Source organism: Theobroma umbraticum, unplaced genomic scaffold, assembly GCF_002168275.2.
Source record: "Theobroma umbraticum cultivar Fairchild unplaced genomic scaffold, ASM216827v3 scaffold_4.1, whole genome shotgun sequence".
Taxonomy (NCBI): Eukaryota; Viridiplantae; Streptophyta; class Magnoliopsida; order Malvales; family Malvaceae; genus Theobroma; species Theobroma umbraticum.
The window spans coordinates 3,977,293-3,993,238 of NW_018397258.1; the positions used below are offsets into that span (position 1 = coordinate 3,977,293).

Consider the following 15,946-nt stretch of genomic DNA (forward strand, 5'->3'; position numbering starts at 1 on the left):
TCTCGATAACTTAACTGGGTTTTCATTGGAAAGAGATTTTATAGGTATAAAGTCGGTGATGTTGGGTGTTGGTCTTGTTCTTGGAGCCATTCCTTGCTCCATCTTGAGGCAATTTTATTTCGTACATCATTCTTTCTCTCTAATATTCACCCTGTAAAGAATGCATTAATCTGGCTCGTGCTTAGAATCTTTTCCTTCCTTTATTAAAGGATGTTTTAATTTTATTTCATCACGTTCACGTGTTTACATTTCGTAATATACCATAATATGAAATTTTCCATTTTTTATAATTGAATTATTCTTCAATTTAGTAAGTTTGTGCGAGCTATTCTTCCTTTTTTAAAGCTTTCGGTTTTATATTTTATGATTGAGTGGATGATATATTATGAGGTCGGCTATAGTCTATAAAAAAGAAAAAACACTCTTGTAATATATAATTATAAATATTACAGAGAAATTTAAATTGTGGATTGTATTCTAATTGGGTGATAGAGTAGTATAATAACTCTAACAAAATATTTTATATAATTATGGAACTAGAAATTTCGAATCTCAATAAACATTGGCATTGAAATTTAGGTGAGCAATACTATCTATCATCCAGAGAGCAGAGAAAAGCAATTAACAGGAGAAATCAAGAGGGAGGATTCAAGAACTGTAACAAAAGAGGCTTGTTCTTGGGCTCTATATTCTTTCCTTGAAGAAGCTAAATCTTTAATAGTAAAAGTTTCAGATTAGCACATTGCCAAAGGAAGAAAAATGTTCAGTTCTTGCTGTGTTCCATCATCAACGTTGCCACCATCCCACCGGGACAGACTTCTGTCATCTTCATTCTTTGGAAATGCTGTGGGAGTTGGGCAATCCAACAGTGCGATATCTGGTATTCGGATGGGACAAAACAACATTCCTAGGAGGACATGTGCTGCAACCAAAAGATTTTCCACCTCAGCTGTTCTTGCTGATGTTGCCAAAGATTTCATGGTAACTTTGTTCTGTGTTTGTATTATGTAGAATTGTACATTTTTCAATTTTCAGTTTTGTTTCTTGATCAATTTTCTAGCACTTCGAATTGACCGATTACTGAGTTCTGTTTCTTTTCCAACCCTGGACTTGCAATGCAGGCTTTCCGGGCAAATATTTTACCAAAACAGGAGGCAGACCCCAAGACTGTTACCTCTATCATATTAGGTGGTGGAGCAGGAACTCGGCTCTTTCCCCTTACTCGAAGAAGGGCCAAGCCAGCTGTAAGCTAATTTGAAATATTAGATGGCATCTTAAATTTATGATTAAATTGATGTAAATATCTCTAAGATTTGCTTTGTTTGATACTGTACATGGTTTGTTAGGTACCAATAGGAGGATGCTATAGACTGATTGATGTTCCCATGAGTAACTGCATCAACAGTGGAATTAACAAGATTTACATCCTCACCCAGTTCAATTCTCAATCTCTCAACCGCCACATTTCTCGGACATATAATTTGGGCAATGGTGTGAACTTCGGTGATGGGTTTGTTGAGGTATGTGGAAATTCTGAAGATCCAAGATTTACATTTTTGAACTACCAACGCTCCAAACTGCTGTAGTGCTTTGTTGCTGATGGTTAGTGAGGAAGATTTTACAAAAGATTGTACAAAAAGGAGCTTTAGCATGTTTGTTAAAGTGATTAAACATAACATGTTCTCTTTTAACATGTCTCTGCTACATATGCTTCAATCCTGCTCCTTGCCTTGCCATAGGTGCTAGCAGCTACACAAACATCTGGTGAATCTGGAAAGAAGTGGTTTCAGGGTACAGCAGATGCTGTAAGACAATTCAGCGGGTTGTTTGAGGTATGAGAAACTTGTCTGTCCTTATTCTGTTTTCAGATTTTCTCCCTTCATAATTGGTCTGTGTTGTTGAATTCAGAATAGAAATGAATTCTTGTATTCTCAAATAGGGTGACATTTTGTGGTAACTTGTGTAGGACGCTAAACATAGAAATATCGAGAACATTCTGATATTATCTGGTGATCATCTATATAGAATGGATTACATGGAATTCTTGCAGGTTTACCACAGCTTCTCCCTTGATTATTTTACCTTCCTCTGTTGTCATTTATACATTATATTTGCAGGCTTTATTAAACACCTATCTCTATTGCAGAAGCACATTGATTCTGGTGCTGATATATCTGTTTCTTGTCTCCCTGTGGATGAAAGGTGAATATTTTGAACCAAAATTTGCCTGGGTTTTGGTTAAATTTGCTTTCTTGCCTTATGTAGGACTGAATTGTCACCTGTAAAATGACTCGTATTAACAAAAATTGGTTGACTATTTCTTTCACTTTTCTTCTTTTTCCCCGGTTAAAGAAATTATCTTCTTATCCTGCAGTCGTGCCTCAGATTTTGGACTTCTAAAGATTGATGAAAATGGACAGATCAGACAGTTTCTTGAGAAACCTAAAGGTGAAAGTCTGAGATCAATGGTAGGTACTTGTCATTTGTTCCTCTGATGTAAAGTTTGTTTTAAACTAAAACTAGCAGTTAGCTGATTGAAATTTCTTATCTTGACAGCAAGTCGATACAACTGTTCTGGGATTAACAGCTCAAGATGCAAGGATATCACCATACATTGCATCAATGGGCATATATTTATTCAAGACACAAGTTCTACTGAAACTACTCAGGTAATGAAGCTCGAGATGCAAAGGATCTTCCATAAACTGCATTAATGTTCTGGTTTGCTTCAACTAGAAAAGATATGCTTTTTCTCTCATCACTACTGCATCAATTTATTTTAGAATTGTAGTTGCCAATTTGGACTCAAAGCTGGACCATTTCAGTGTGTATGTTGGCAATTCTTAAGGTGTACAGCAGCAAAAGATGATGTTTCTGTTTCTCTATTGTTTTTGCTTCTTTAGGTGGCATTATCCAGCAGCCAATGATTTTGGATCTGAAATCATTCCACTGGCTATGAAAGATTACAATGTTAAGGTAGACCCTCAAAAGATAATCAGGAACCACTATTACTTGAGAGTTGCCATGTTCGATAGTTTGTAGCAGAGCCTCTAAGTTGCAGTTATCTGTACATGGCAGGCATACTTATTTGATGGCTACTGGGAAGATATCGGAACTATAAAATCCTTTTTTGATGCAAATTTGGCCCTTACAGATCAGGTAGTCCTCTTTTAAATTATTCCTGCTGTCTTTCTTTATCCAACTGTTAACACTGTTGCCATTCAAAAAAAAAAACTGTTTAACACTGTTATCTCTCTGTTTAAAGCCTCCCAAGTTTCACTTCTATGACCCCCTAAAGCCAATCGTCACTTCTCCTCGGTTTCTACCACCAACAAAAATAGAGCAGTGCCGGGTAATAATTTATTTTGAACTTGTTGATATGTGATTAAATGGCATGGCTAAGCTGATGCATATAGAGATCATGTGGTTACCCTTGCTTATTGTAGGTCGTGGACTCTATAATTTCACATGGTTGCTTGTTGAAAGAATGCAGTATCGAACATTCCATTGTGGGACTTCGTTCAAGATTGGATTACGGGGTGGAGCTAAAGGTGATTTTTCCTTTATTTATATATTTTTCATAAGCTTCCTTTAATTTTGTTTCATGCTCTTCTGGTTTAACAAACTAGCTAAGTCTTCTTTATGGTCCAAGTATGAAAATAAAGTAAATAAGTAGCATCACCATTCTGCAAGACAATTGGGCTATGTATACCCTGATAAGGCTTTGTGATACTTATATATGCATTGGAAGGAATACTATCTAATAGTTAAATATGATGGAAGAAAGCTTGTTATAAACTTTGAGCAGATACAGCTATTTTGAACTCAGCACTCTTTAAGATCGTCCTGGAAAAATGCCATCTAGCTCGTACGCTGTCTATTCCACTGAATTATAATAGCCCTTTTCATCCCTTTACATCCACATGTCAAAATGTCAGCCTCTACATTACTGCATCGTTGTGATCTTCTTACCAATTTAGATCTCTAACGTTGAGTAACCTTGATGGAGCCAATAGGAGCGGGCAGCAAATCTTTAACTATTTGAAAAGTATAATTTTCACTGATTCTACAGGATACATTGATGATGGGTGCTGACAATTACCAAACCGAGGAAGAGATAGCATCCTGTTTAGCAGAGAGCAAGGTTCCACTAGGCGTTGGAAAAGATACCAAAATTATGTAAGTTTGCTTTGACAGTTTCTTCGCAGTAGACTACTATGAGAGATATATAAGAATGATGTAAATGGTAGTGATGTGCATCCCAGTTTCAATTTAACCATGTACTGATTAAGCCATTATTATTCTCTTAAAGCATCATAGTTTTTGATGGAATGGCATCACAGAGTTGTTATAAATTTTGAAGCTTAATTAAGTGATTATTACTAAATCTTTCTTGCAGGAATTGTATAATAGACAAGAATGCAAGAATTGGAAAAAATGTTGTCATCACAAACAAGGATGTAAGTTACGACTCAGAGTCCTGTGGCAATATTATTTTTTGCAAAAAATTTTGGACAAAGATAATAACCAAGAATTTTCTTTTATTTTTTCACTCTTTTTTGGTTAAATTGCAGAATGTGAAAGAGGCAGATAGACCATCTGAAGGATTTTACATTCGATCTGGAATTACTGTAGTGTTAAAGAATTCTGTAATTAAGGATGGAACTATTGTTTAGTACATTGATCAATTACATCCATTTTGATTCACCAAAATTTGTTTTGACATTTTTATTTACTAGAAAATTTCAATAAAGTGGTGAATTTGATTTACAAAGAGAAAACTATGAAGTATTCATGTTTTTTTGTAGCTTGTTCAAGACGCTAGTTGAAAAATATTTGTTAGAACTTCCGTGAGTTTAGGGCACCAAAATCATATTTGTTATTTTATTTTAGTCATTCAGTCTGCTTTTCTGGGTAAAAATTATTACTCAACTTGTTTGTAAATCCCATGTTGTTAGCAGAACCTAGTGGTACTAAATCATGTCTAAAATGTAGTTTATTGGACATTTGTTCAACTAAACTCATCTCACGATTCCGCCTGTTGTACATTAATACCTAAGGCATCCCTCTGTCATCTTCAAGTGAGAGATGATAGCTTCTGAGACTGCTGTGCAATGACATGAGCAGTTGAAGGGCTCTGTTCCAAAACAACTTGATAGCCATCTCCCATGTTATCCATTCCAAGGCTTAAGAGTTGCCAAAAGAGCCCACCAGCACATGACCCACCACTTCTAGCACTGTTGTAGATAGCATCATAAATCTTTTGGAAATAGTAGTTTCTCTTTTCCAAGCTGTATCCAGGCAACTTGAAAGACTTGCCGAACTCTCCTATCAGAAGTGGTTTTCTCAGTAGTGAATTACAGTCCAGGATATGGGCCTGGATCCATTTGTCTACAAAAGCAAGCTGGGCCTCTTCGCTTGAATTTGTTGATGGTAACCTGCGATTGGATTCATGAAAAGAAAAATCAATACCCCACTTCCTTTCGGTGCAGAGCAGAGGATACCCAATCAGTGAAATAGCACTAAAGATATTACCATTGTTCAGGGTACAGATGAATACTAGCAAAGTCGACGTTGGGGATCTGATTATTAGAAATGAAATCAGTCCCAATAGGAGAGCTATTTGGATTGTATTGTTTCTTCTCTGGCATCGATTCGCCATAAAATCCTTCAAGACCTATTTCCAGTAGATGATGATTATCAATGCCCTTGACATGTGCAGCCATTTCTTTTAACCAGTTCTGTTAAAAAGAAACAATTGGATTAGTCCTGGTTCTATAAGCATACCAGTTCGATTATGCGCTGACAAGTTCAGCTTCAAAATGGGAATTAGAATTACTAAGCAAATACCAGTACATACAGTTAGCTGCAAATTCGTCTAATAGTACGGCTCAAAATTCTGACAACATGATTGAGAAGTTGGTGAGATCTATAGCTAGCTTATAAAATTCGGTAAAGTGGGTTGAAGAAAACATCAAACCACAAGCTATTAGAGGAAACTTCAACAGCTTTACAGAATTCCAAACAAACACACAAACAAGCAGAAAGAACAAAAGGAGCAAAATTGGCGGTCACCATCATCATCAATATAGGATTCTGATTCTCCATTGCTCCTTGAAAGCTTGTCGTTCATATGATTCCATGTGGAGTTACATGCGTGTGTGTTACGGACTTAGCCAAACTAGTTAATCAGTTTCTTATCATTTATCAATTGCAAAAACAAACCAAATTTGTTCTTGTTATGTTCATATATATCATCTAGTCACTTTCTATGCGTGACAATTGATCAAATCAATCTATCTGTTTATCCCCCAATGCGAAATGGATTTTTCTTTAGCTGCGATGGGTTGAATTCTTTTTTATCCATGATATGAAAGCTCAGTTACTCTGAACTGAGGTCATTTGTTTTGATTACTGTCTTATTCACATTAGTCTTTATAATTTCCACTTTCTAGCATTCACATGATAATGAGAAAGCCTGAAACCATATTTTGTACGGTGTTCGCAAGGGTCGCTTTTAAGTGTCATAGGACAAGACAAGACTTTAACAGGCAAAATTAGCTTAAAATCAACCACAAATGGAGAGAGGGATACAGCGAGAGAAACCTGAAGGTTAGCTCCAGAAGGGTCACTAGGGCAACGGGGTTCATTCATGAGTTCCCAAGCAAAAATTGTAGGATCGTCTTTATATGCCACCCCGGTAATCGTGTTGAGTCTCGTGAGCACTGCCTGCAACCATCGTTATTCTGCCATAAGTCCATTACTTAAAAGACAACAAAGATCTCCTCCAGTCCTCCTCACCCGAAAAGGAAAATGATTAACACAGTGTCCAAAAGTGATGTTACTACCAATAAAAAAAAAGGGGTTGAGATTTAGCCATGGCATCTGTATTCCTAGGATGCGACAAACCAAGCATGTCAAAAAGTAATTAATTTATGTCTATATGATTTTGATATCTGTCTTTTTTTTTTTTAGGACTAATTAAAAACATGACCAATATATATAATTTTTGCAGTTTCTTCTAACAGAATCTAAAGATCAGACTATGAAGTCATCCCATCTTTAAATTTAGGTGGATGAAGCCAGCGATCATAGAGTGGACCCAACCAGGCCGGGGACCTGGCGTTCCTTTCGTTAGGTTCATACGTCAGGTTCATACCATCCTTGCAAAACTGGAAAAGTTTTTATGAAACCCCCCGGTTACAGTAATGATTTGACGACCAGACCCCAAAGCCCAAGGTAATACGGCAATTAGTTGCAAGCATTTATGTAAGGGGAGAAAATGGGGTTCAAGAATTTAACACAAGTTCCAGGAAATCAAAGCTGTACACCAACGTACCTTAACATGATTCTTGTAGTATTGTTTGACGAGAGAGTTTGTATAAAAATCATCTTCACTGCTCAGGCTCTGACCTCGTTGCTTTGCCCATTGAACGTATTTATCTTTTCCACCGAAATCTTTGAAGTTATTCACCAAACTCAGAATCAAGTGAATCCCATACTTCTTAGCTTCAGCTACAACAAAGTCCAGTCCCTGAAATATAATTTAACCATAACATCCATAACAATAACAATCTATGTCCCCATTAAATTAGTCAATCTCAACTGAATACGACCACTTTTCTTGTAATTTCCACAAATCCCTCATTGCATTGGAAACAAGGAAACGAAGCCGTTACCAAGAAGAAAAAGATGATTATCTGTTGTTACCTTGAACACGTCCTCATTGTAAGAACCAGGAGACTTCTGAAGGGGCTTGTAATCACCATCGTGGAAAGCCCAAATTCTTGCCACATTCATGCCATACTTTGAGGCTTCTCGAAATGTGTCTGTGACCTTGATCCTTGTAGAAGGGTCAGATGCAAACATCATCATCCAATAAGCATTGAAGCCATTCAGGTAAAACGGCTTTCCGTTCATGACAAAGTTGGTTCCTCTTGTTTGAACGAAGGAAAGTGTAGTACCGCCAAGGTCAAGCCGAGAATGGCAAATTTCACGGTGGAAGATCATCATCACCGTCAGGACTAACAGGAGAAAGCTGTTGAAGGGACGATTCCCCTTCATTGCACAGGACCTGGAAACTTTCGTACGGAGACTGTGTTGTCAACAAAGCACTAACGCCAGTGATATGATACAAGTGGTTTCCAGTTTGTTCCTTGTAACAAAACTATAAAAACGACAACGAGGTGGAACAAATATACAGGGAAGGGAGGAATGGAACTTGAGAGTTTGTAGGTTGTGTGCCATTGGATTGGTGGCGTGGTTTAAATAGGGCAAATTTATACATAATACATACTTACCAACACATTTATCTTCACTTTTCATACTGTATTATACTCATTTTTTTCCAAGGAAGCAAATTAAATACATTTCCGTTTTCCCTCCAACTTCCATGTACTAACAAGGATAAGGGAATTTAAAAAGAATAAAAGATATGGGAATTAAATTAAATACCTCATGTGTGAACCAGACATTGGATAACTAAAAAATTATCCATTAATAATTAATATTCTCTTCAAATATATATTTATTACTGTAATTAAAATGCTTTGAGAAAAAACATGTTTCGATAATCATTTACCTATTTTAAATTTATTTTGGATTTGAAAAAAAGGAAATTTGAACCTTAATTTTAAATATGAAATCATACACTAACTAATAAATTAAATACTCGAATGTACATATTTTAAATTTTTATTAATTGATTCACGTGAATATGCATATCAATTTTGACGTATTGCATAAGAGGCAGTTTCTTGTAACTGTTGTTGTGGTTTCTTCTACTACAAGTATCCACAAAATCATATTACATGAAAGGCAATAACAGCATGCAGGTCTGGCAACTGATTTTTGATGTGGAAAGCTATGCATGGCCACAAGATACATGCCTTATCAAATGCATTTTTCGTGAATTTTGTCATGTAACCACCTATACGTCATCAAGCAAATGACCCAAATCTATTTCAATTATTGGTCCCCAGTTCCTTTATCTATACACTCAATCTAATCTTGAATATTTTGTTTTACTACATTTTATCCAATCTAGTCATTGATTTTCCTTTGTTAGTAATTAAAAAACAACTAATTAATTAAAAAATTGGTTGTGTGCGTGACTATTTGTAGATGGCGACATGTGCATGTCTATCATTGCCAAAAAAACTATATAAATTTTCAAATCAATAATCATAATGTACATGATATAATAACCTAGCTAGGATTAATTTTGGCCTAACAATTATTACCTCTAGTGAATTGTCCAGATCCACCATTCAAAACCCCAAGCTCTTTCCCTCAGTCTTATTCAATTATATGCAAATAGTAAAAAAAGAAAGTTAAAGTTATTGCAAATGCTTACGATCTTGCACATAAAATTAGCTCAAGTTATGAGGAGAAACCTTCATTCTCTTCCCTCATTGTCCTCCATATAAACACAGTACAAGAAAGAAACTTGTATCATAGGTTGCTTTAGCTAGTGCCTAGCTGGTGACATAGAGAGGTGGCAAAGTTTGATTAGGTGGATAAACCTGACTGAACCCTAAACATCAAGCCCACCCAAAATCCGGTACATATCCCCATTCGCCAGATCAAAATGTTGATAATGTAGAGATGATTAGGACCATATTTTTGTCAAAGACATAGGGAAACTCATCAGCGCTCCCATCATCTTCAACATCACTTTCCATCTGCAATATATCGCCTTCCGCCAATTCATGGCTTAGTTGGCCTCGTAGTGCGTACATTTACGTAACTATCTATTCAACTATAAAATTAAGATTCTCCCTTATTATCAATGGTCGAAAACGATTCCATATTTCCATAAAATGCTTTAGCATTTTTGATCTTCACAAACTCTTTTCCATTCTTTGATTCCGCCACTCTTGATAACGTCTACACTTGTCTCTAGTCATTAACTTTTGGACAGGGAGGCGAAGAGGTTAACGCAAGTGTTGGGTTCAAATTTTTTATTTTTCAGGTTTTTTTAGGACCTTTTGTCTTATAATTATCAACACACTTTCACCTTACCTTTTTAAAAAAAAAAAAAAAGAGAAAAAAATCACAACAGTTCTATCTTATTTTCAAAGAAAATGACATGTAGCCTGTCGAAAACCACTTTTCCCTTCGCTTAATGCCTCATCCTCATGGCTGAATCTCATAAGCATGAATAGTGATGATATACATGTTGAACATGTATTGGTTGATAAAGTAGTTAAGGGGATACATCTAGTATCATGATGTGACCATGGCCAAATAATAAACGATCTGGCTAGGTTCGCTACATTTGCCAACGGCATCGTCCCAGGTTGGTACCGAGCCCATAATTTAGGATGGTGATAGGCATATGTACAACTGGAACTTTCGGTTGGTGCCTTTAAGGCCCTTGCGTCCCCCGCCTAACCGTAGTGTGTGCTTGTTTACTTTTTGGATCGCAAGTTTTCACCCATGTTTGCCCCTGCGGGATTGCCTACGCGCACTTTGCTTTCCAGTTGCTACTGCGTTGTAATACTGGACAAAGTGGGTTACAAGAAATGGGGCTAAGCCGAAAGCAAGAAAACATAATCGAAACTAACCGGATCCAACATCCCCGAGTAAAGAAAGAAGAAAAATGGAAAACCCATGAGCTTGTTAAGACTAAGATGAGCCTAAAGTGAAAAGCTGCCATTTTATGCCCAACCTACCAAGTTATGGACGTCTGTCCAACCCTTTGCCAATAAGCCCACAAGTCATCAGTACACAGATTTTGGAGCTTTACCCATAAAGAACGAAAAAGAAGCATGTGAATTACGGAAAAGTCCATTATACTTGATAAGAAATAAACCCCTATATTGTTCTTTATCATGTTTAAATAATTGTAAAAATTCTGATTAAAAAAAAAATACGGGTGAATGATTAAGCTAGTACCTGCATTTGTTCTTTCTTCCAGCATATGTTTCAATTACATGCTTTTCACTCTCTTCATTTCCTAGATGCTTAAAACTTCTTACAAGTAAAAAAATGCGGCTGATTAGCAAGCATATATATTGAGGTATTGAGCTAAGGTACGAATATATCCTTGATGCATGACAATCAGCCAACCGAAGTGTATGCAATAACATATTGGTGACACATCCCCCAATGAAATCTGAGGAACTGATAAACATAATCTTAGAAATAAATAACTGAAGGAATAAAATAAGTTCTGCTTGATCTAAAAGGGAAATTAACCGAAAGTACTTGTGGCAGCAGTTAATGATTCGGCTTCCCACTGCGCATGTTCCAGATAAAGAGGGAAAAGAAACACTTTGACCTTGTTCTTCTGTTCCGATTTGGCTTCAATCAAATCATGGTAGATTCAAACCAGTAACCTCAAAAACAGGTAATCTGAGGGAAATTTTTGATTAAAACATCTTACAAGAATTCCTTTGATGGTTTCTTTACAAGAAATGTACTCTAATCAATGGCGAATAAGAAACTATGGGCTTGGCAATGATATTGCTGACTCACAGAAGAGGCATCTTAAAAGGAGAAACAAAAAAGGGAAAAGGAAAAATACTTTAGGCTGTTGCAGGCTGAATGCCTTTCAATCTTTGGGCTACTTGCCTCATAGAAGGCCTGGCTGAAAGATATTCACCAGTACATTTAACAGCCAAATGAAGCACCTCAATTAGATCATCTTGAGGTCCAGAATCCCACAGACCAGCAGTAAAAAACTCACAGCCTCGCCCCTGCCCAAGAAGCATGCTCGCCCACGTCACAATGTTGAAACCATTTCCAAAAGAAGAGAAGGATGGATCCAAAGCCTTCTTGTCAGATAATAATTCCAGAAGAACAACACCATAACTATACACATCTGCCTTATCAGACACGCGGCATGTCAGAGCATATTCAGGGGCAACATATCCAAAAGTCCCTGCAACATCAGTAGTTGCATGAGTCTCAGAAGTGCCGAGAAGCCTAGCAAGGCCAAAATCAGATAGGTATGCATTGAAGTTATTATCCAAAAGAATGTTGCTTGGCTTGATGTCACGGTGCAATACCCTAGGGACACACTCATCATGCAAATAAGTAAGGGCACGTGCTATATCCAGAGCAATCTTGTGTAGCATACTCCATTCTACTGTCCTGCTTGATCGCTCCTGGATGAATTTTTCCAAATTGCCACCAGGCAAGTAGTTATAGATCAGGAACATTTCAACCTCACTAACATGGTAACCTATAAGTGTTACAAGATTCGGATGCTGCACCCGTCCAAGAGTCTTGATCTCAGCAGCAAACTGTTGAACACCTTGAAACCTCCCAACTGAGAGCCGCTTGACCGAAACCACAACCCCTGGAGTGATTTCAGCCTTGTAGGTTGCTCCAAAACCTCCACTTCCAATGCAGTTTTGGAGATTGAAACAACCTGTGGCCCTGACAACATTTTCATATGTCAGCTGTACTCCGATGCTGTTGCAAGTTACAACTTCTTTCCTCCCTGAAACTTGATCAGATACAGAATTGCATGCAAATTTCTTCATGCATACAAGGAGGAAAATCAATGCTATGAGGACAGAAAAAATTATTGAAGCCGATGTGATGGAGGCAATTTCTAGTGGACTGAATCCACTGCCATTTTTCTGTATGCTTTCCATGGGAGAATAAGCTCCTTGTTGTGAAATATTACCAAAGTGCTGGTGCTCCAATTCAGAGGATGATTGATCAGGGCGACATGGCTGAAGGTTAGGATTTCCTTTCACACTTTCGCAATTTATTGAATTTGAATTCAGGGGAATAGATCCAGACAAATTGTTGAAAGAAACATTGAATACTGAAAGTGTAGTAATGTTACTAAAGCCAGAGGGTATCTGCCCAGTGAGCTTGTTATGATCTAACCGCAGAATACTAAGGTGCTTGAGCTTGGCCAAATCAGGTGGTATCTCTCCTGAGAGGGAGTTTGAAGAAAGCTCCAAAACCTCTACTGAATACAGTTTAATAAAATCCTGAGGTATTGCACCAGTAAAGTTATTACTAGAAAGCGAAAGGTACCTCATATCCTTCATCTCTCCAATATAAGATGGAATAGGACCTTGCAATCTATTTTCACTGAGGTTAAGCTTAACTAGGGAAACCATGTTAGTGAATGATGTAGGAATTGAACCAACAAATTCATTGCTTGCTACACTTAAAAATTTCATACACTTACAGTTGCTACCTATGTCTGAAGGAAGCTGATCTACAATCTTGTTGCTGCTAATATCAAAGATCAAACCATCCAAACTTAGACAAGGATCAAAAGAATATGCTGAAAGATTACCTTCAAACTTGTTTCCATTCAACCAGAAACCATAACATGGCTTAACAGACAAACTGTATGAAGAAATGAAAAATGGAGGCACTGAGCCGGTGAATTGATTCTTGCTGAGATCATGCAATACAACAAATTCACTTGACGAAAAGGAGGATGGACCAACATTCACGAGGGTATTCCTATAAAAGAAAGAAGAGTAGAAACCAACCAAGTCCACTTGTGACCCTGACAAATTCACAGAACTATTAGAGCACTCACCAGAAGAAAATCTTGAGATGTTCCCAACCAAGGAATTTTGGCTGACGTTGAACACAACCATACACGGAACAGAAATTTCTGTTGGAAGCAAACCAGTCAAGTTATTGGAGCTCAAATCAAGGAATTGCAAACTCTTACAATTACCAAAGGACACAGGTATTTGTCCAGTCAAGAAATTCTGCGCTAAATTCAGCATATTCAAGTTAGAACACGACCCCCATGTCTGAGGAAAACTGCCCTCCAAATTTGCATTTGGCACCCAAAGTACACGAATATTGGGAAGTTCTACAATACCCTCAGGTAGTTTCCCCTCAAAATAATTATAATCCACCTCCCCATCGTCCTCTTGCTGAAATGTCAAGCTAGAGTCTTTCCTTGAAAACAGAGGACCATAGTTGTTCTTCAATACAAGCAATTTCAACTGCTTACAATTACCCAAATCCGGCGGTAAAATCCCACTCAAGAAATTCCTGGACAAGTCCAATGCTTCAAGATTCTCAAGTTTACCAAGACTTGAAGGAATATCATCTTGCAGCATATTAGAAGACAGTATCAAAGACTTAAGCTCACCACAATTCCCCAATTTGGAAGGAATTGAACCCGAAAGCCCATTGCTTGCAAGATGGAGATGCACTAGACTCCCACAATTCTCACCTAATTCCTCTGGAATTTCACCACTCAACCCATTGAAAGAAAAGTCAACAACTTGCAAACTTACAGACTGCCTAAATATCGCAGGAATTGTACCATTCAATTGATTCCCAGAAAGATTAATAACCCTCAGTGCAGTACAGTTTTTTAAAGTGGCTGGTATGGGACCATGAAAAGCATTAAAACCTAAATCAAGAATTTCCAAAAGATTAAGCTTTCCAATATCCAAAGGAAGCTCACCGAAGAATGCATTGAACCCAAGTGACAAAACTCTAAGCTTTGTAAGATAGCCAATTGAAGGAGACAATTTACCTCTCAATTTAGCAAAAGAAATCTTGTCATCAGCACCAACATGCAAACAAGGATATAGCAAAGAAAAGTTACCTCCAACTTGACCAGCTGTTACTGTTGTTGATGTAGGAAGTGAAAGTAGAGAACATGTAGAATTGAGGTTAGAAGAAAGATTGAGGCTAATGACTCGACCTGAAAGTGGGTCACATGTAACACCATGCCAAAAGCAAGGGTCTTTATCATTTGGGTTCCAACTAGAAGTGAACCCTAATGGGTCTTCAACTATAGCAGATTTGAACTGCAACAAAGCATCTTTATCTTTAAAAACAGCCGCTGAACTAACTGCCTTGAACATGAATAGACTGACCAGAATTGAGAAGAGTAGTGTATTTGGTGAAAGAACATGTTTCTGTAACTGGGGTGGCATCTTTCTGGTCTCTGAAGGAGGAGGTTTCAACTTTCAAATGATGGAAACTTCAAAAAATTAAAAAAGAAAAAGAAAAAGAAACCCTTGAGGTTGCCCTGCCAACAGCAGAAAAGTGAAGCAAGAATTAAGGTAGGATTTAAACATGGACATTTGGAGCTATGGGCGGGCCGGAACTAGAAAGTAAGGCTGTTAAGGAGCTTGAAGTGTGAACTGAGGAACTGGGGAAGTGTAAAAAGGTGACAATGAAATGAACCGTCAAAGAGAAGCAACAATGGAGAGAAAATTGGGTAAAGTTCCAAAGTATGTGTAGGACTGCGGAGTGCATGAGTACAGAGGAGTAAAATTGAATGTCCTTTTCAGCTTTTCTTTTTCCTTTCCTTTTTTAGTTTCTCTGACGCTGACACGCTGGATCTGGAGGCTTGGGCTTTCTTCAGCTTAACCACTCTGGGATTTTACATGACATAGTTTTGATGAATTTCACATTTACCCCCAATAACTTGTTTGTAATCTCAATTTACTCCTTAACAACTTGGATATTCAAGCAATATTTCAGCTTGAGTCAATGTATCTATTTTCATCTTGTCTCAATCCAAACTCATTTTCAACGAATTTGTTTGGAGTATACTCTTTGTTTACTCATCAGTCATTAATGATCAAACCAAACTCATAACTAATTATTTCAAGATTTGTCCTTATTGCTTTATAATTTTACTAAAGGTCCCTGCTCAGCCAAGAAAAGAGAGACATAAAAGACAAATTCTTTTTGAATAAAATAAGATTAAATAGAAGCAAAAAATATTTTTTAAATAAATACTGTATCTTGGTTGGAATGACCTGAGATTATTCTGCATTAAGTTTTGGATTTTATTTTAATTTTTAAATGGATTAGGTTTGAATTTAACCCACAAAAAACCAAACAAATCTCCCTCCTCTTCCCCATTAAAGGCCCAATCAAAATCTTACTGGACGGCAATTAAAACCCGTTTCAATCTATTTGGGCCTAAAAAACCCATTTCATTTCAGCCCACCCAATAGATACGAAATAAATTGAAATT

The 15,946-nt window shown here is 37.2% G+C and overlaps 3 protein-coding genes across 4 annotated transcripts; 1 reads left to right on the plus strand and 2 right to left on the minus strand.

Annotated features, from left to right (window-relative positions):
* Positions 1-211: 211 nt before the first annotated feature.
* On the plus strand, positions 212-4,844 carry LOC110413631 (glucose-1-phosphate adenylyltransferase large subunit 1-like). Its single transcript, XM_021424517.2, has 15 exons — positions 212-981; positions 1,122-1,244; positions 1,347-1,520; positions 1,740-1,832; positions 1,967-2,050; positions 2,147-2,202; positions 2,375-2,468; positions 2,557-2,669; positions 2,904-2,976; positions 3,079-3,159; positions 3,266-3,352; positions 3,447-3,551; positions 4,073-4,179; positions 4,400-4,460; positions 4,575-4,844. Exons 1-15 carry the CDS (start codon positions 760-762, stop codon positions 4,674-4,676), a joined length of 1,575 nt encoding a protein of 524 aa, XP_021280192.1. The 5' UTR covers positions 212-759; the 3' UTR covers positions 4,677-4,844.
* A 137-nt stretch (positions 4,845-4,981) lies between these two features.
* On the minus strand, positions 4,982-8,338 carry MAN1 (Glycosyl hydrolase superfamily protein). Of its 2 annotated transcripts, XM_021424518.2 has the most exons (5): positions 7,711-8,312; positions 7,340-7,534; positions 6,607-6,729; positions 5,536-5,741; positions 4,982-5,438 (listed from the first exon to the last, which is right to left on the minus strand). In XM_021424518.2, the coding sequence occupies exons 1-5, from the start codon at positions 8,062-8,064 to the stop codon at positions 5,078-5,080; spliced, it is 1,239 nt and encodes a 412-aa protein (XP_021280193.1). In that variant the 5' UTR covers positions 8,065-8,312; the 3' UTR covers positions 4,982-5,077. The 2 variants fall into 2 exon arrangements, with proteins under 2 accessions (XP_021280193.1, XP_021280194.1); XM_021424519.2 differs by lacking the exon at positions 6,607-6,729 and having other exon boundaries at positions 7,711-8,338.
* Positions 8,339-10,901: 2,563 nt separating this feature from the next.
* LOC110414265 (LRR receptor-like serine/threonine-protein kinase RPK2) lies at positions 10,902-15,223 on the minus strand. Its single transcript, XM_021425359.2, has one exon. It carries the CDS (start codon positions 14,889-14,891, stop codon positions 11,532-11,534), a length of 3,360 nt encoding a protein of 1,119 aa, XP_021281034.1. The 5' UTR covers positions 14,892-15,223; the 3' UTR covers positions 10,902-11,531.
* Between the last annotated feature and the right edge of the window lie 723 nt (positions 15,224-15,946).

What these genes read in the sequence shown, in the direction of transcription:
- LOC110413631 (XM_021424517.2), top strand. Translation starts at nt 760, where the DNA reads ATGTTCAGTTCTTGCTGTGTTCCATCATCAACGTTGCCACCATCCCAC. An exon ending in TGTCTCCCTGTGGATGAAAG is followed by an intron (nt 2,203 to 2,374) that starts GTGAATATTTTG and finishes CTTATCCTGCAG; the next exon opens with TCGTGCCTCAGATTTTGGAC. An exon ending in TGAAAGATTACAATGTTAAG is followed by an intron (nt 2,977 to 3,078) that starts GTAGACCCTCAA and finishes TGTACATGGCAG; the next exon opens with GCATACTTATTTGATGGCTA.
- MAN1 (XM_021424518.2), bottom strand. Translation starts at nt 8,064, where the DNA reads ATGAAGGGGAATCGTCCCTTCAACAGCTTTCTCCTGTTAGTCCTGACG. An exon ending in ACTACAAGAATCATGTTAAG is followed by an intron (nt 6,730 to 7,339) that starts GTACGTTGGTGT and finishes CGATGGTTGCAG; the next exon opens with GCAGTGCTCACGAGACTCAA. An exon ending in CTTCTGGAGCTAACCTTCAG is followed by an intron (nt 5,742 to 6,606) that starts GTTTCTCTCGCT and finishes TCTTTTTAACAG; the next exon opens with AACTGGTTAAAAGAAATGGC.
- LOC110414265 (XM_021425359.2), bottom strand. Translation starts at nt 14,891, where the DNA reads ATGCCACCCCAGTTACAGAAACATGTTCTTTCACCAAATACACTACTC.